General features: G+C 32.7%; 1 protein-coding gene across 1 annotated transcript in view; it reads right to left on the bottom strand.

Annotated features, from left to right (window-relative positions):
• Positions 1 to 13,878, bottom strand: part of LOC140440632 (uncharacterized) — a 54,797-nt gene extending 40,919 nt beyond the window's left edge. The window contains exon 1 of the mRNA XM_072531003.1: positions 13,722 to 13,878. Coding sequence (XP_072387104.1) covers positions 13,722 to 13,769 — 48 coding nt within the window. The 5' untranslated portion in view covers positions 13,770 to 13,878. The remainder of the gene's footprint in view (positions 1 to 13,721) is intronic.
• Positions 13,879 to 20,673: the final 6,795 nt, after the last annotated feature.

The raw sequence follows: 20,673 nt of genomic DNA, 5'->3' as shown, positions 1-20,673 counted from the left end.
GTGTTGTAAACCGATATTACAAGCTCATTTCACAAAGAGACTATATAATAAGTACAGCTATTACTAAACAAATCTGACTCGAAATATCGTCTAAAAGTAAGAGTATGTAAAATTTAAATTTTTATTGAAAAGTAAAAGATTAGTCGTTTTATGAAGTTTATCGTGGAAGCCTTCACGAAATTTGAAGTAACAATAAGACCACCGCAATCGAGCGTACTCTGGGTAATGAATAATTGTTAAATCGGTTAATTCTTCAATCACCCGTTCAATATGATTTTTATCAATTCGGTCCTTTGTAGGACCAACTGTTCTAATTATGTCTATAAATATTAAGGACATATCTACAGATAAAGACACTCTACTTTACTTAAGTGACGTATTTCTACTGCAGGAAGCAAATAGAGGGCTAAACCTAGGGTATTTGGTATTAAGCTGATCGCTGAAAATAACGAAATAAACATAATAAATGCCGGCAAAGAAAAACATAAAATGAGAGAGGACAAACAAGTCAGCTGAGGAAACCTTTCAACGATGTTGAATTTGGATCCACTATCCACGTATATTATGAACAATATTACGGCTCCTGACTGAGGATCTAAGCACAAAACTAATTATAAAATTTGGACAAAAAAATACAACAATGGCTAATATACAAAGTGTGTAGACAAGCAAAGCAAAGACAAAGTTGTCGCCTTGCTTAAACCTGACAAAAACCCCAACGACCACAAAAGCTATCGGCCAATATATCTATTTATTTTTTCAGCTATACAAAATACTTCTGCATATGATCCTTAATATAAACCGATATTAGAAGAAAAACTTCAATTAAAAGATAAAAGTGGCAATATATGACAGGATAGATCATGTTCGTTACACATACTAAATCTTGCCCAACACAGCAAAGACGCATATGAAAAATATCAGACATGAGGAGTGGTATTTGTCAATCTAAATTCTGCTTACGACACCTTAAATTAAAGCACATTTCTCCAAAATCTATGTGATATCCCCTTAGGTAATAAACTCACTTGTATTATCCGCGTATGCGTACACAACAGAAGATTTTCCGTATCACTCAATGATAAGAATAGAAGATGAAGATGGAGAACGTAGTAGAACGGTCTTCCTTGGGGTACCGTAATGGCACCTACACTGTATAATATTTACACAACCCATACCAGTAAATACTAGGACTTTTATTTTGTAGACGATACATCTATTGTTGCACAACCAAAAAATTTTGTTGCTGAAGTGGAGAAAAATCTAAATATCATATCTTAAACACAATAAAAATAGATTATAAATTAATTTTAAGCCAAACCCTGGAAAAAGTCAGGCGGGCTCCTTCAATGTCCCTAACAGAGACGCTTTCACAAATATGAACATATACCTGAACCAATAGTGTCATGAAATCCTTAAACACACTTTGTAATTCACAGAACTTTGTTTAAAACTAAATGGAAAACTAGAACTAGAAAAATAATATTCTTTACGAACTTGTCAGCTAAAAATGGAAAGCACATCCTTCCACTCTTAAAACGTAGACGCTTGAACTCTATGCTTCTGCTGCCGAATATACCTTGCTTGTATGGGTGATATCAATACATACTTAATACGTAGATTTAGCTATAAATTAGTCAGCCAAATTCAGCGGATATTAAGACTCACATCCATACATAAGCTCTACAATATCGTAGTTATCAATCCACATAATATCCGAAGATAAGTAGCTAGAGAACAAAAGAAACAAAGTCTAGATTCGTAACATCCACTCCATGAATAACAACCCATTTTATGACTAGAATCGAGGAATAACTAGCTAGACCAACACATCTGCAAGACATACAAAAAAAAAAATAAGCTGCTTCTCGCCATCTGAAGTCTCGAAAGGAACTTCCTTATGGTAGTTATCTTCCTTAAATCTGCAATGAGGACTCTTGCCTTCAAACACCGGTTAACCTGTGTGAATCTGGGGTGATACAAGATTCATTACACTTTCTTAGTTGACTTTGCCATTCCAATCGCTCTTTTCTGAAGGGACAAGGTTTATTTATTTGAACTAAACACGTAAAGTACAGTCAGTAAGCTATTACTTATATTGATCATTGCAAATTTGACACTAACTACACTTATATTGACTACATATTACCCCTAAATAGGAGATAAAACATTCAGTATGTAATATGGGTGTAAGTATGTAATATGGGTGAAGTGGTATAATTGTTGTTAGATAAATTAAGCATTCTTCTTTTTTTTGTGCACTACTATCTGTAGTACACAGATAAAACAAGAAATAAAATAATAAAAAATCTGTATAAAAGATATCATAAAACAATGGATAAAATAAAAGAAGTTCTTATCTATCGAATTCTTAAATAAAACGTATGAAGACATACTCACGTTAACAAAATACATTAGGAAATTTCCGCATGTGAAAAAAATCCAATTTGGTAACAAAATCCTTTTGTATCTATAAAGCTATTTTTAGAAAAGCACGTACCTACCAAAAACAGGTAGTTAATAGTATTCATATCTGTTACACAATGTAATGCGTTTGAATGATAACAAAAATAAGGAGTCCATATAAACCGTTCAGACTATACGCGAGAAGTATACAGCTTAATGGCAGAGTTGCCAAACTATCAGAGCTTACTTAAACCGATATACCTATGGTTCCAATATACAATGAAAAAGATCTGAACGACCCCTATAAGATATACACGTGAACTAAGCAATATACATTCATGATACAGGGGTACTTAAGGGCTCCACAAAATTTTTAAAAATTATGAAACTATACATGTTGACGAATCGACAGAGCCAATATTATGGAATGGTCAAGTGAGCTCCGTATATCGGTGTCGACTTGACCACGGAGCTCACTTGAACCTGAATTTTAACATGGGCGGAGTCCACTTTATGCCGTAGATATATATATATATATATATATATATATATATATATATATATATATATATATATATGTATATATATATATATATATATATATATATATATATATATATATATGTATATATATATATATATATATATATATTGTAACTATATATATATATATATATATATATATATATATATATATATTTATATATATATATAGATATATAAGATCAGAAATTCAAAATTTAAGCAAAATTTATAATTATATTCTTTCTTTATGATTTATATATAAAACTTGTAAAATGTCATATTTAATTCTCCATATATCTGTTACATTCTTTCAGACATCTGTCAACGGTGAATAAATCTTCTTCTTTTTGTTACTAAACAAAAAAGAATGTTTAAAACGAAATTTTACTTTTGGCAACATAATTGTCAAAAATAAAAATTTTATGTTGGCATTTATGACATTGAGGCTATTTGTAATTGGTTGCTATTTGAACTTATTTATAAATTCAATTATTTTTGTATTAAAAAAATGTTTTCAAAATTATAAAAATTTTCGGAGAAACATTTATTGGATTAAAACATTTTTGTATTAAATATTTTGAAGATGTATTAGCAGTAATTTTTACTTACTAAACTAATTTTTATTTGGTAAGTTAACAAAAATTGTTTTTTCTTTTTAGTTCAACCTTGTAGGTATTTTGTCTTTTTTAGCTCTTGATAATAATTGTAAACACAATTGAAAGCTCGAGAATAAAAAAATAGTTAACCAATAGCCCTTTTATTGACTCCAACCCATCCAAAACAGTTATATATATATATATATATATATATATATATATATATATATATATATATATATATATATATATTGTAACTTTTCGTTGTTTCTTTTAATCTTTCAGGTTGTAGCATGTGTAATTTTCTTACAACTATCGAATATTTATTGTATAAGATTTATTTGATACGCCCATGGCTATGTATAAAAATTCCCTGAAGTTCTTGTTTATACAAGTGTTTTGCGACACATCTCACAAGATTTTCACAATAAATTTTATCTGCGTAGTTAAATAATTGTCATATTTACGTTTTAGCTTCTACAATTTTTAAAGCCCAGTACTTGTTAAGATTCATAGTAGCCTAAAAAGTGTCATTGAAACAAATTCCGATTGGCCAGCAGCGAAAACTGGTCGGGAGAGGTTGTGGCAGATCAAGTAAACCGAGACAAAGAAAACAGTTAAGTTTGTATTAAGATTTTAAAGGAGAAAGATTTCGGCGTGTGTAGTCTTGAAACGCCCTCAATTTTTTTTTCTGGAGAGGTGAATTTAAGCTCGAATGTAATGCGGCAGTTTTTGTTGAGTTAATCACCGAATGTTTGTGTTGTATCTTATCTGAGAGATGTGTAAGACAACGTTTCCAACCATTTAAGAGGTCCACATGGTTTTAAGGAGAAATTGAGTGGCCGAGTTTTGAATATTGCTTGTCATCCAGGATAATCCGAGGCCCGAATCCAGTGTCCAACTTCCAAAGAGTTGTCTATTTGTGTTTTTTGGTCACTTTAGACCCATTTGCAGTTTGAGTGGGACACAGTTGTATGTTATTTTGCTTGTTTTCTGATCTCAAAAACTTTCATAAAGGAAATACATCAGCCAGTGATACCAGGTACTTTTTTATTAAAATTTTTCAAAGTAAAAATAAAAAATTGTAAATAAATGAAATTTTAAGTTTTTAAATTTTATTTATTTAACAGTTTTATTTAAAAAGCTCCTCATAAGCAGGGATTTGTCTCTTCCCCTAAAATAACGTCTAGTTAAATGCTACATTTTTCCGATCTTACTGTATGGTGTGGACGCCTGGACGCTGACGGAGACGCTCACAGAAAACTAGAAGCATTCGGAATATGGGTGTACCAACGCATTCTTCGTATATCCTGGACCGAACATGTCACCAACATAGAGGTAATCCAAAGAATCGGAAAGGAGAAAGAAATCGTGAATACAATTAAACAAAGAAAGCTTGAATATCTAGGCTACATATTGAGAAACGATAAGTACCGTCTACTGCAATTGATTGTCCAGGGAAAAATAGACAGTAAGCGAGGGCCAGGCAGGAGAAGACACTCGTAGCTCCAAAATCTGAGGAAGTGGTTCGGGCTCACATCGGTCGAACTATTCAGAAGCGCCGCAAACAAGATCAGAATTGCCATGTTAATAGCCAACGTTCGCAACGGACAGGGCACTTGAAGAAGAACGCAACGGACAGGGCACTTGTAAGTTTTATGGATTAGCTAATTGTCACATTAGCTTTCTTTTAAATAAAGTTAACTGTTATAATTTAAAAAATGTTTAAAAAAGTTTAATATTTCATTTCGATGTATGACAGTTAGTATTATCCCTTTCGGACATTTGATAACCATAAATTTAAATTGTTTTGTTTGAAGGTTAACCTTAATGCAAGCTCCATTGGAAAATCGAGATATTTTTATTTTAATAATAATTTAAATCCCTATAGTGTCCCCAAGGTTTGGAGATTGTTGTAAATCGTTAAAAATAGAGCCATTTTAAGTTTTCTTTTTAAATTTTATTAATAGTATTTGTAATAACTGTTGCTGTAAAGTCATGATAAATATGTAATGTTTCTCTCTATACCAGCAGCTGTAAAATTATTTCCTTTAAAAACATTTTCACCCCTTAATATTTTTTAGGAAAGAAAAGACTTTTTTTCCATCCAGCGAGAAGATTTTTTTAAACGGCGTCCTTTTTAAATAGTTTACAAACCTTCTTGTGTTGTGTTGCCCAGGAAATCTATGTAAATATTTTTTGATTTCTTTATTTATAGTTACCCCATCCAATCCCTCTTTTATTGACTTACTTACGACTCAGCTCTCCAACCAAACCAAAAGTGGCAGTTCAAAAACGTTTCGGTTTGTTTGCTTGCTCTATCCAAGCACAGTAATTGTTCAGTCCCACTTTAAACCCCCTATAAGTGATACGCAATGTGGTAGGCAAACTATAACCACGGTCTAACCTTAACCTTAACTATATAAAGTCAACACGGTCTTTTTTTTTCTCTGAGGGTGGAAATTTCTAAAAACCGTACCAGGTTAACCCATCTCTAAGGATGGCTGGCGTGTGTTGTATTCCGGATAGAGAAGTACATTCGAGTCCATTTTCCATTAGAAAAAAAAGGTACTAAAAACAGATGCCTTTCTGTTATCCTGCCTACCAACTAAAAACACTTTCTCTTACTTGTGCGCAATTGACTGTCGCACGTACCGTACTTCGAAAGTGGAATGCCCGGTGAGTAAGGCTGACGACCCTTTCGGAGCACTACTTTCTCCTATCTATATCTTATCTCTGTCGTTGTGCCGGCTGGTTTTTCTCTTCTTCTTTCATTTTAATTACTGTTCGAATGTAATTATGCACAATATTCCACCTATCCTTACTTACCTTCACCCTTATGATCATCTTTCTTACAGTTACTGAATTCATACATATTTCTCTATACATTCTGTTTCTTTTCGCTGTCCATCTATTACACTTCAGCATTGTGTGAGTAACAGAGTCAGAGTATCTACAGTAAAGGCTGTATAGGCTATCTATATCTGTCTTTCTGAATCTATGAAGATATGTCCTAATCTTTCTATTAATCTTTGTCTTTCTTCTTTTTTATGACTGCTGTTAAATATTCTCTTCCCTTATAGAGATGTCTCTTATCTACTGCTAACACATGCAGAGGAACATAACCCGTAATAGTATACAATGCTACTCGCAACAGACTTGTTATGTCTACTCTACCCTTTGTAGGTTGGTATCTTTATTTCCCTACTCCTGACTGATGATTCCGCGTAAAGGATGATTGACCACAACACTGTGTAAAACCCTTCTCCTTTCTGATTCTGATTTGGGTCGCTGCTTTGCTGCCTTATTGGCTACCACTCGTATATGCTCCCCCATCCGCAATCTTAGTGTAGCCTCACTCCCAGATATTTGACCCTTTTCTTTGAGTTTAGTTGTACCTCTGCACATTAGAGTTCCATCATTTGTCTTTTCCATTTACCCTTTAAAATGATGGCTTTGATCTTCTCTGCTGCGAGTTCTAGTCTGTGATCTTTTATTTAGTCCTTCACAACGTTGTCTGTATGTCTTTCCCGAAATCGGAGATCCGGTTCGTCCCTCGCTACTATAAGCACAGCGAGATCATCTGCAAATGCGAAAAGGGTTATACTTTTTCCATATTCGCTGTTTATGATCCCGTCATATGCTAAGTTCCATAGCGTCAAACCCAAGACCGATCCTTGTGGGACTCCAGCCATTACGTTAACGAGTGTGCTCTTCTCAACCACGATCTTTTTCCCTGAAAGATATTCCGCCATCACATTGATTAGATAGTAAGGACACTCCCTCTCTTTCTATGCCCGCATCACCTCTTTCCACTGCAGAGGGTTGAATTATCTACAGCAGTAGAGCCGCTTTGCGTTATTCATCTCCAATGTTGTGCAGTGCCTCGAATACACTCAAAATTGCATGAATTGTGCTTTTCCCTTTGCAGAATCCGAATTGTCTCGGGGATAGGCTTTCTGATCTTTCAATCGTGTCGTAGATTGTGTTTTGGCACATGAGGCATATGGGGCGATATATCTCCCCAGTTTTGGGAAGCAGTACCAACCTTGATGATATTCAAGCTTCAGGAAACGTCGTTGCTTCAATCAATGTACTCATATGCTCCAAAAACACCCAGCTTTCGTACGTCCTTTTACCGCTTCGGGCATTATTTGGTCTAGTCCAATGCCTCGACTAATCCATCTATGATAAAGGGTACGGCCCATTCAGCTCCCTCGTTCGTCCATACTTAATGCCATCTGCCGGACAGAAAAAGCTCTTGTGTTACCTTAAGCTTTTGGTCCAGTGGCATTTCGTATGAGGGGTACTCATGAAACTTTTTTATTGTGATTCTATATCCCTGAATGAAGGTGTCCTCATTCAGCTTGTCACAGTTCTCTCCAATTCCTTCTTTTTTTCTATATGAATTTTTCTGTAGAGTTCTTTCTTTTGTGGGCGGTTTTTTATTTCGATTAGCTGGATTTGCTCGACAAAAACAGAATTTATCTATGCAATCATCTCTGATCTCTTCGATGTCCCCACTCCACCAATATGGCATCCTGCTTACCTCTCGACGATCTATTCTACTGCCTTTTAGAGCTTCTTTCATGACTTGTCCCAGGTTTTCCACCATTGAGGTTTGATCCTGTATCATACCTACTCTTAATTATTCTTCTTCTTCTTCCCACTTTATATATACGCAAGATGCCTGTTTTACTTCGGTTTTTAGCCTTAATTGACGTTGTCTGACCATATTTTCCTCGGTCGTCCCAATGATCTTTTTCCATTTGGCGATTTGTCTCTTGCTATTCGTACTATTCTATTTTCTGTCATTCTTTCGATGTGTTGATTCCATTTCACTTTTCTTCTTTTGGTCCACGCGTTTATTTCCTCTATACCACATCTCGCTCGTATTTCCTCACTTATTACTCTGTCTCTTAAAGTTTGGTTTGTTATTTTTCGTAAGACTTTCATTTCTGTTTTTTCCAGTAGTCTTTGTGTTTTCGCCGTATCTGCTCTTGTTTCCGCTGTGTACGTCATTATCGGTCTTATTGTTGATTTATATATCCTGGTTTTCGTTTCCGTTGTGAGGTATTTGTTTCTCCAGATTGTGTTCTTGAGACATCCTGCTGCTCTGTTTGCCATGTTTACTTGTCTTAGTACTTCTTCTTCCACTTTTCCGTAGCTTGACAGTTTTATTCCCAAGTATTCAGTTTCCATCACTTGTTCTATCTATATTCTTAATTATGTAAGTATTTAAGTTATAATAAGTTATAAGGTAAGTTACGATCTGTCAGAGTGCCAGATTTAGAAGGACATAAAAACGAAATAATACCCAAAATGTTTCTATTAGATACTAAAAAGATGAAATTAAAATATCGTGCGTGTGTATAATATTAAAATATAAGTTTATAAGATTTATCAGAAATAAAAACGGTTAGCATGCTAAATTTTGGTTCATATTGAAATAATTATGTTGATGTAAGAATTAAAAATAACTTTCTGCCGATGAGGTTAATACCGACGTCTTTTTTAAAACCACTATTAAGGAATAAATAATGACCTACTCGGACTGGTAATAGTCGTTTAATATTTGAATCAATCGACTCTATCAAAACGGTCCTTTACCCAAAAATTTGTATCTATTATTTAAATCAAAACGGTTGTTTATATTTTCTATATGTTGTTGGTGGTTGCATACAACTACAAAAACCTTTTTGGTCATACTCTGAGCCGCCAAATTGTTGTTATTTAGCCATTCTTACTTCTTGAATTTTATATTATCCGTTTTAAGCGTGATTGTTAAAATACGAAATTTTCCCTCATAATCTCTTACATTTTTCGCAATATATTAGGTAACTGCAGATTATCTAAATCTGGTTCGATATTTATTATGGTCTCATTGTGTCGTCTGTCAGTAACGTGTGATATCAAAAATATATCTTCGCCGAAGGTATGCTTATCTAAAGTTCTTCTTTACTATCTTCCTTCTTGTACGTAGCCTATAATGTCTGTTTCTTTTTCAATAGTAGCCTTCTAAATTATTTAAATTATCGCACCATCTTTTTCTTGGTTTACCAATACTTCTTCGTTCATTTGCTGACTTATTTCATGCTATTCGTACTATCCTATCCTCTGTAATTATACTAATGTGTTCTTCGTTCCACTCATGTTTTCGTTTTGTCACCCACCCATTTATGTCTTCCATCTTGCATGTTCTTCATATCATTCGTCATAGTATTTTCGTCTCTGTTGTTTCTAGTAGTCGTCTCGTTTTAGATGTGGCAGGTCTTGTCTCCGCCGGCTATATTAATATAGGTCCAATTGTTACTTTATAGGTTCTTATTGTTGTGCCTTGCCTTAGATGTTTGTTCTTTCAGATTGTGTCATTAAGAAAGTCCGCCGCTTTACTTGCTTTTAAGCTTTGTTGTCGTACTTCTTCTTTAACATCTCCGTAGCTAGTTATATCTATTTCCAGATATCTAAACCTTGCTTCCTGCTTTATTATTTTTCCATCAATTTCGATTTTACATCGTAGTTGGTATTTGGATGTCAAATATTTGGTTTTTTCTGCTGATATTATTATATTGTATTTCTTGGCTGTTGTATTGCGGCGTCGTCTGCATAATATTTTTCTTCTTCTTAAGGTGCCTGTTCGCTCCAAACTTTGGTGATCCTTCTGACTATGATGACTTTGTTTGTTGCTATACGGAATAGCTGTGTTTAGGTCTTTCTATACAATACTTTACGGTTAGCAAGCCAGGATATTTTTCTCCGTTCTAGGCTCCTTTTTCCTTCAATTTTACTGTGAAAATGCATTGTAGTAGCTCATATCTGCCTTGATTTCTGATTCTATGTCGTAACTATTGCAACTTACGGCCCTTCACGATAATGACCAAATTTACGGTTGTGTTCATCCTCCGTAATACTTTTTCATTGGTTACTTTGTCTGTCGTACACTGTTCCCAGTAGTCAGTTTTTGTTCTGCTTACCAAATGCTTTGTTTTATTTCGTGTTCTTCTATAAGTGTCTCGGGATTCTGGAGTATTTAATGTTTTGTACTTCGGGTAGGCCTCTCGTTTCTCTTTACATTTCTCTTTTATTTCTTTTTTGAACCATAGTGTATTGTTGTTGTTTCTTTTGTTAAGTATGACTTTGCGTTTTTTTAGAGCTTCTGTTGCTGCTTCTCAAAGTCTATTCCATTAAACTCTCGTACTAAATTTCAAACCTTTTTGTTCGTTATTAGTTATGAAACTTTTGCTTTTATATAACTATGAGTTTTTGCAATAATGAGCCAGAGAGGCCATATCTACTAAACCTATCCGCATAAGTATGCCTAAAAAGGTATGTATTTCTTGTCGATTTGTCAGTAACTAGCTTTTAATTCTTGCATTTCTCTTCATATTGGGACCTACAAAACATTTTTAATCATAATTGTTTGTTTGATTTACTAACAGGGATACTACTTTATCATCAAAAAATAAACAAAAAAATCAAAAGGGCTGGCATCTACTTTTTCGGAATTCGTATTATAATTTATATTTTTAATCCTTTGCTGATCAGATATTTGCCAATCTTCAGATATGGAAACATTTTCAGGTACTGGTTCTTGCTTATTATTTAACTCTTTATTTCTCAAAATTTCATTTTCACTAATTTCATCATTGTCCGAATCTTTACTGTCTAGTGCATATTCTGGGTTCGCTGAGACGATGCAGTAATCTCTTTTCTTCTTTGGAATTCATTATTACAATTTACAATTGCGACGATAGTGTTGAAGATAGAAACTATGATCCTACACACGACGAAGAAAATATTTTTACAAAACTAGCTAACACCTGGGCAGATACACCAGCAGAAACTCACAAAGAAACAAGAAATACATGCTCTCGTTAAAGAATTAAAATTAGGCAGCAGCCGTCATCAGAATCAACATATTATACTGATAACCGTATTAAACAAAAATCGTCTGTTATAATATCGGATAAACAGTCGTTAGTAGGTAAAAACGGTTATAAGTGGAGTAATTTACCAATAAATGATGAAGGTCGTAAAGTCGCATCCAGAAATAGTGTTTATATCCGTCCAGGTCCAACCAACTTAGCTAAAGATGCTATAGAACCTATAGATGTTTTTAATTTATTTTTTACAGATCAGATTCTGGACGAAGTTGCTACGTACAAACGAAAAAATTGCAGAGTTACGAGAGAAGTATCAGACAAAAAAAGCTACCTCTCAGCTAACGTTTTATTTGATAGCACTTATTGTGGCCATAAATATACAGCAACGATGAGTAAAGAAAGGTTTAACTTTTTGATCAATTCTTTACGATTTGATAACTTTTTAACAAGAGAAGAACGTGAAAAAGAAAGTAGTTTTGCTCTAATATTTAAATTTGGAACATGTTCATTGAAAATTGTGTCAAAAATTATAAATCTAGTTCACATGTGACAATCGACGAACAACTCCTAGGGTTTCGTGGCAGGTGTCCATTTCGCATGTATATGCCAAACAAACCTTGTAAATACGGCATAAAAATACTTATGGTTTGCGATGTGGCTACAAAATATGTAATAAATGTAACACCGTATCTAGGTAAATCTACTGTAAACAACGGCATTCCTTTAGCAGAACATTTTGTCACAAACCTGACGGGAGCTTTACATGAAGTAGACGTAATGTAACATTGGACAACTGGTTTTCCAGCATCCCTCTTGCGAATAAATAATTATCTTCCTCTTACAATTTGACAATGGTCGGAACACTCCGGAAAAATAAAGGAGAAATACCTCCTGAACTGCTCGATAACAACTTGGAAGTGCGGTTCAAGTATGTTTGTGTACGATGAAAACATGACTTTATTTTCTTATAAACCTAAGCAAAATAAGACATTTCTTCGACTTTTAACCATGCATTTTTCTGGAAACATTAATCATGAAACAACAAAACCCGAAATAATCCATACATATAATTGGGGCTGTAGATACGTCTCAGGATATTTGCTGTAATAGGAAGACTAAAAGGTGGCCGCTATGCATATTTTTATATAATAAATATTTCAGTAGTAGACGCTTTTGTAATCTACCATCAAAATGCAACTAAAAACAAACAGAAGCCATTACCAAGATTAAATTTTATGCTGAAACTTCATCAACAATTAACGAAGCCATGGCGACAAATAAGACTCCAAACAGTACCAACTTTATTAAGAAGTCTCAAAGAGAGTCTTTCCATGCTTTTGAATTTAACGCGTGTTGCTGAAGACCGCCGAGGTCTCAAAGGGAAAGGAAAACGGACTTACTGTAGTTTATGCTCTACAGCAAAGAAACGAATGACAACTACCAAATGTTACAAGTGTGGGAGTGCCTTGTGTGGAGAGCATCAAATAAAAATGTTTATGTAATGTGTACATAAATAGAAGGTTATTGTTTCTATATTTGTAATGTTTATTATATGCACAGGTTTATCGTATACATATTATTATATGATTCTGTTCTGTGTCAATAGTATCTATTTTATATTGTTTATGTTTGGATCATTAATATTTCAATGTTTTTTGTTTGTATCGTTCCTAAATAAACTTCTCTTGAAACTAAACCATTTTGTTTTAATTAGATATGAAATAAAAAGAAAATACTAGACCTAAATCAGTGAGTACGTAAAATTTACGTATAGTTAGCATTTACGTATGTTAAAGAAACGTTAGTATTTTAGGGTTATAAAACCTTGTTGCAGTTTGTTTATTTTTGTTTTCTCTATGATAGTTTATTACAATTTAACCAGTACAAATAATAATAAAATTGTGGTGACAAAAATTGTGGTAAATTTTTGAACAATTCTTTCAAAAGTCTCTCATTTCGTTCTTGTTTAAGAATTTAAAATTTTTCTGGTATACTATCACGTAAGGGCACTTCTTTTTTAAAACCCTTTTCAAATTTTATGTTTCAGATTTTTCTTTCCAGCGACTAACTGTTGGCCATGCAGTAGTAATATTTGGACGAAAAACTTTTGGTGCCATTTGGCGTCAATACACGAATATTGGAAAAACCAGAAAAAAAATTTTTTGTAATCTGTAAAAGTTGTATAATAATATAAAAAAAGTTTAATTGTCACATATAATAAATATATATAATGTCCGGTTAAAGGCGTCATTTCTCGGTTAACAAAAGATCTCTATATTATGTGTGGTGTGTATATTCAACTAGTTCTTACCCAAATACACAGGAACCCAATAAATATCAGCACTACAGGAAACTTCATATTGATTATCTTTAATGTCGAAGAAAAAGTAACAAACAACACAATGTTCAGATATGTAACTAGCCACCAAAGGGGTTATCGAATTTTCATATAGTTTATTTGATAAAATTCGGTATTAATCTTGTTTATGATTTCTTCTCATCCATATTTTAAGTTTTATAATACAAAATTATCAATAAAATTAAAAATATTTTTCACACTTAGTTACAAGGGGGTTTTAAATAGTTTTATAGATAACGTAAATATAGGATATTTAGGAAAAAGGATTTTTTTATTTAAAGGTAGCCGCATCAACCATGTTGGTTATTAGCGGATGGATTTAATGTAAACAATAATGATTACAATTAACAAATAGATAACATACTTATATGTGGTTCAATATGTTACAGTCTCTTAAAAATAGCATAATATTTTCACTGGTACACTCACTAAAAATATCTCTTATAACTGATGGAATTTTATTACTTAGTCTTTCAGCACTCTATTTGGGACACTCCGTTAATACGTGTTTCACTGTTAACGGCACGTCACAACTCGTACATTGTGGTTGAGGTTCATCTTTCATGAGATAATTATGTGTGAGTTTGCTGTGTCCTAATCAGAGTCTGGTTAATACAACCTGAAGGAAACGGCTAGGGACTTTGTTACTCCATCGTCCAAAATTTGGTTTAATTTCTTTAAATTTTAAGGATTTTTCTTTCCAACATTTAGTCCAATTACATATCAGCTTTTGTTTAAAGTATGGATTGAGATCTTCTGCTAATGGTTTTATTATTGGTCTGATATTTGGGGAATTTGCTATTTCTCGAGCATTGTTATCAGCTAGTTTGTTTTGTTTAATGCCTATATGTGATGGTACCCACACGAAGACTATTGTTTTGTTTTCCAGCTGCTGCATTTAGCTATCGGGTTGCAGGTCTACATTTTTGACAGTATATGGAGAGAATTGATAGAGTCAGTAATAATAAGGAATTTATCTGGTTTGACTATTTGTATGTGATTTAGAGCTCTGTATATTGCATAAATTTCTCCAGTTATCACAGTGGATTTTGTAGGCAATTTGAAACTTTTTATTATGTCTCTTATAACAAATGATGATCCTACACCAGAAGTTCTTTTAGATGCATCTGTGTAAACTTGAATATATTCAGGTAAAGAAGAAAGTATTCTCTTATAATTGTTTATAAATATTTCTGGATTAGTTTCAGATTTATGATATAATGATTAGTTAGATTAGATGATAGTTCTAAATTTAAAATAGGCAAAGGTATTAACCAGGGAGGTGACGTGTTTACGTTTGCTGAATGTGTTGAGGGAAAGTTAAAAATTTCAATAAAGTTTTAAATGTTTTTGATCCTAAATTGAACTGGTAAATGTGTTTTTATATTGATATTTGTTAACGATGACTGACTAAGAAAAGGGTTGTCAGATTGTAGTGATAATTGTTTTGAAGCATAAGATAGCCTAAGTAATTTCCGTCGTTCATGTAATGATAGCTCTTCAAGTTCCCACTCGAGGCTTGCAACACTAGTTGTTCTATAAGCTCCAGAGATAATGCGTAATGCATTGTTGTGTATATTGTCCAATATTTTTAAATTTGACTTCGACGCTGAAGAATATGCAATGCATCCGTAGTCCAATTTTGATCGGATTAGGCTTCTATACAACAGTAATATTGTATATCAATCAGCACCTCATTGTTTGTTGGCTAAACATTTAAGAAGATTTATACCACTTTGACATGATATCGCCAATTTTTTAATACGTGATTTCCAACTTAAAGTTTCGTCGAATGTTATGCCTAAATATTTTATTTCTGTACTTCGTTTCAAAAACTTTGTACCGAATTTCAAAGCAGGTATGTTAGTGTAAATAGACTTTTTGGAAAAAATAATATATTTTGTCTTGTCAGCTGAAAAATAGAATCCACTCCTGTTAGACCAACCTTAGATTTTACTTAGTTCTTCTTGTAAAAGTTTGACCATTAAGTTAATATTTTTTCCTTTGATAAACATTATAATATCATCAGCGTATAATTTAGCCTGTGCAGGTCTCTTGAGATATTTTATAACATCATTCATTGCTATTAAAAAAAGTGTAGGGCTAATTACAGATCCTCGTGGTGTTCCATTGTCTTGAGACTTAATACTAGAAAGTTTTCCATTACTATGTACTGAAAATTTGTGTTCATTTAGAAAGTTATTAAAAATGCCCACATGTTTCCTTGAGTTCCCCAAGTCTGCAGCTTTGTTAATATTCTGTGTCGCCATGCTAAGTCAAATGCTTTGTGGATGTCAAAGGAAACAGCTATGCATTTCTGTTTGTTACAGAAGGCTTCATTAATTTGACTTTCTAAATATAAAACATTGTCTATAGTGGATATCAAAGGACAAAATCCAACTTGTTCCGGTATAAGTAAATTGTAATATTCCAAATGCCACATAAGTCTATTATTTATTATTTTCTCTAGCAGTTTGCAAGTAGAATATGTAAGTGATATTGGCCTATATGATTCTGCTGCTGTAGCCGGTGTGTTAGGTTTTAGTGTATGGATGACAATAGTTTGTCTCTATTAGTCAGGAAATTTTTGTTTACACCAGATTGTATTAGAAATATTCAATAGGGAGTCCAAAGCTTCGTTAGGTAACTGTTTTAAGAATATTGCGGATATGTCATCTGGACCTGGTAATCTTTTAACATTTGGATTGTTTCTAATAGTTCTGTTTTGTTAATTGGGGTGTTTATATCATCGTTCTTGGCTATAATTTCTATTGGATTTGCTTCTTCTTCGTCCCGATATCGTAAAAAAGTATTGCTGTAATTTTCATTTGTAGATTCTTGTCTGTATGTTTCAGCTAATTCTTCTACAACTTTTTGTTTTCATTAATTAGGTTTCTATTTCGTTCTAGGTATTTTATTCCATTTTGTGTATTGACGCCAGATATTTTCTTAACTTTTTTCCATGCTGATGACATATTTGTATTCCTGTTTATAGTTTAAAAGTATTTTTTCCAAGACTCTTTTTTAGATCTGGTAGTAATTAATTTTGTATATGCCCTTTTTGCTTCAGCTCTATCAAGTTCTCATTGGTTTTTTGTATTTAAAGCTTTTTTACTTTGTTTTTTTGTCAATGTACACTCTTCATTCCATCAGGGAACAACTACTTTGTTTTTGTTGTATACTTTGTTTTTTCCTATTGCAATTGTGGCGGCTTCAGTGATTAAGATATTAAATAATTTTAAAGTTAAGTTTATGTCTTCTTCAATTATAGGGATATTCGATATTTCTTCAGTAATTTTTGTTTTAAAAATGTTCCAGTTGGCTTGCTTAATTTTCCACTTTTGCAAAGGATTGGTCTTTTTTGGGGGGTTGAAAATTTTTGTTAGTATAATTGGATAATAATCACTTCCATATAAATCGTCTACGGTTTGCCATGTGTGATTTAGTAACGTCAATGGGTCATAAATAGACAAGTTAATAGCTGAAAAATTTACAGTAGCTGCGTCGAAAGAGTTTTAGCTCCGTCGTACATTATTGTTAAATTCAGGCTATTGATTACGTTTGCTAATAACTTTCCATTTTGAGTTGTTTTTTCGGAACCCCATAGAAGATTATGGCTGTTAAAGTCCCCAAGAATTAATTTTAGTGATTAAGTTCATTTCCTTGGATATTTTGGCTCGGGAAATATAAATGTTACATATGTTCATTTTTTGATTAGTACCTATTGTTACTGTTACTGCTATTGCTTCTAAGTTTGTATTAATTGTGATTCTGTTTACTTATTAATCGGTTTTAGCATATATCGCAACATCACCACTAGCATGATTTGTCTGTCTATTTTGATAGTAAACATTATATAACTTCAAGTTATACGCATTGTTATTTTTAAAATTAGTTTCTTGAAGACACATAATATCAGGTGAATATTTCCTAATAAGTACCTGAAATAAGGGTAGGTGGGTGTAAAAACTGTTTAAATTCTACTGTAAAATATTATTATACATGAATTATATTTTTATTTAAATAATTAGTTTTGAAATATATCACTGTCAAGTCAGATGAACCAACATGTTCGAGCAGTTGTTTAGTTAATTTTTTACTTAGTCTAGTACATTTAATTTTCATATTTCGATCTTCAGCCTTCGAATGTATTTCATTTATCATTTCTATAAGAAATGGAATATGTAGGGTATAGTCTTAAGCAATGTTTAATGCATCACTACTACCGTGAGAGTTCTCTAACAGATCAGTGAATTGTTGACTATCAAGTGGGAACTTGGTATTTTGATTGTTAATAAAATTGGTTATATTTTAGGGCAATTCTCGAAATTCTAATGAGGGTTTGTCTTTCGACTTCAACTTTTTCTTTGGAACTTTTGGAACAGGTGTTGGAAAGTAAGATTTTGGTTCTGAGAAATAAGTAATATCAGGTGTATCTTCTGGGCTAGGTGTTACAATTTCATTGGGCTTATTAAATATAGGAGTAATTGGTGTTTGTTCACATATCATTTCAGGGTTAGTAATATTTGATATAGACTCATTTAAATTATTGCTGTCTGAGGAATGGTTTAGAGAGGAACTTTGTTGTTGTGATCTAGCATATAAAGAAGTTAAAGCTTGGAGTTGGAGGCCGGCAAATTAAGATGCAAAATAACCTGGTTGCTTGCACTTATAGCATAATGTATCTGTTGTAAGAAATGTGCAGTATTTTAAGTCATCATGATTAATTTCTAATGTATCGGGAATTTGAAAACTATCTTCTGGAGGAGATATATACACCTGCCTTCGAAAACTAAGTATGTGACTATACGCTGGATCGGTTGCTCAAGTTCGTAAGAATGTAAGAGGTGACATTAGCTGTAATTCAACAGTTTTTAACTCGGTTTCCAATAAATTATGTGGAATTGTGTGACTTACGTTGGAAAGAATAAGGAACTTTGTGACGGGGTAACCCTTTCTTACTGGTATTACTGTGTTATTAATTTTAATGGAATTATATTCTTTTAAAACTTTGTCTACGGCTGATTTACTTGATGAGTATATACAAACATGGTTGTCTGAAATTCTGGATAAAAAATTATGTTTTTTTGGATCTACAAGTGGTCCGAGTTCTAATAAATAATCTTGTTATTTGAGGCCCTCTACTGCAGAAAAGATAATTGCCTGCTATTTGCTAGTAAAAGATATTGTTGAGTTAATCAATGCTGTGGAGTATTTTCTAGTGTTTGGTGAGTTTTCAGTCTCAATAATAACATGGCCGTTATTAGTATTCATTTTGGTCGTTTTCGATTTTTCGGTTTTATCAATTCGACTAAGTACAGATCTGTTTTATTTAAAAGTTGACGAGAAACCAAATTTTGATAATTGCTCTTTTTATTCTAACCAAATTGTTAGGTTAGTTAGGACAATAATTTATTCAGTTTATTATCATGCAATTAAACAAAATCAAAGTTTTCTTCACTCACGTATGATTTCCTGCACTTAAACAATCTGTAACCTCGGAAACCTTTTTTAGATGGCGCTAGAAAGGTCACCAATGGAAACACTGCGAACGGCAGCCAGATGGTTGGTGGAGAGCGAGTCGTGGGTTCGAAACTAGCTTTTGGAACCGGGAATGGCTCCAACGGACGAAATAAGTAAAGGTAGAACAGGATAAGAGATATTAGAAAAGAATAGAAATAAACAAAAATGAAGATGGTAAAATTACCAAAAATAAGATAAGATAGAAACAGGGCGCCACTTAACTTTTTGGGTTCAAGGAGAAAATTAAGAAACGTTAGAAAAGAAAAGAGGTAAGGAAAGATATTTAGGTTCTGAGACCACATCCAAGGAAATATATCGACCGTTAATTACTAAATAAACTCGGTCAACATACTATATAAACAAATAATAAATATATTAGGTGGACTCCGTACACCTACTTACCTACAAAACTTAATCAGCCTGATCTTTCTTCTGGTCGAAAGTATAATAATTATTTAATATAATAGACAAACATTCAGAGGTATTGTTATATCAGGAAACTTATTAGAAGTCGAGAAATAAAATTCATTGATAAAACAAAACAATATATTCAACACCACTATGATATAGGCAGCTGAATGTACACACATGTAAAAAAATGCACCATCAATTATTAAATCGTGGTATAGATATAACAATAAACAGTACTCTAATTAGGAAATACCTTTATAAATACAATAATATAATAAAATCATACACACTTTAAATTCTCAGCGAAGAGAGCTTGATAGTATTTAGAAATATTCAACTTAAGTTGATTAAAGAAATCTCTCTGCTGTTTATGGGCTTATCTCGAGATAATGGGTTAAACATGTATAACAATTATAGCAAATACAAAATGATTAAATTTAAATTCTAAAGAATACAAAAGGTTTCAAGAATTATGTATTATAAAAGTAGACCATCCACACTTGGTTTCAAGAAAATTATCTATATCGCACTGTTAATTAATGATTAACTGAGAATTAAAATTAAATGTTCGCAATTTAGATGTTCTTAATAGCTGATTGAAAGTTCGTATAAAAATATTAAATGCTCCTTGATTAAATGTTAACTCAGTAGTTAACCTTAACTACAGGAGAAGAAATAGTCGACGGAGATTCGACCAGATAGTTGAAGATAAAATGATTATGATAACTTACGATAAGGCTTGATGACTGCTGCACTCTTCACTGAAGCTAAATACTTTACTTGTATTAAACACTGAAGTTATTTAACTAAAACGTAGTTTATATCAATCTTTAATCTAATATGGTATTAGATTAAGAAACTGAAATAATAAGTGTGTACACGCTTAAAGAAAAAATTCACAGAGATGGTAAGGTAACACAGGGACGGTAATATCAGCAAGCGCCTTTACGCAAAGATCACCCTGCCAGAA

The sequence above is a fragment of the Diabrotica undecimpunctata genome, chromosome 5, assembly GCF_040954645.1.
Source record: "Diabrotica undecimpunctata isolate CICGRU chromosome 5, icDiaUnde3, whole genome shotgun sequence".
In the NCBI taxonomy this organism is placed as follows: Eukaryota; Metazoa; Arthropoda; class Insecta; order Coleoptera; family Chrysomelidae; genus Diabrotica; species Diabrotica undecimpunctata.
The sequence above is the reverse complement of the archived record's forward strand: the minus strand, read 5'-3'. Positions and strand labels throughout refer to the sequence as shown.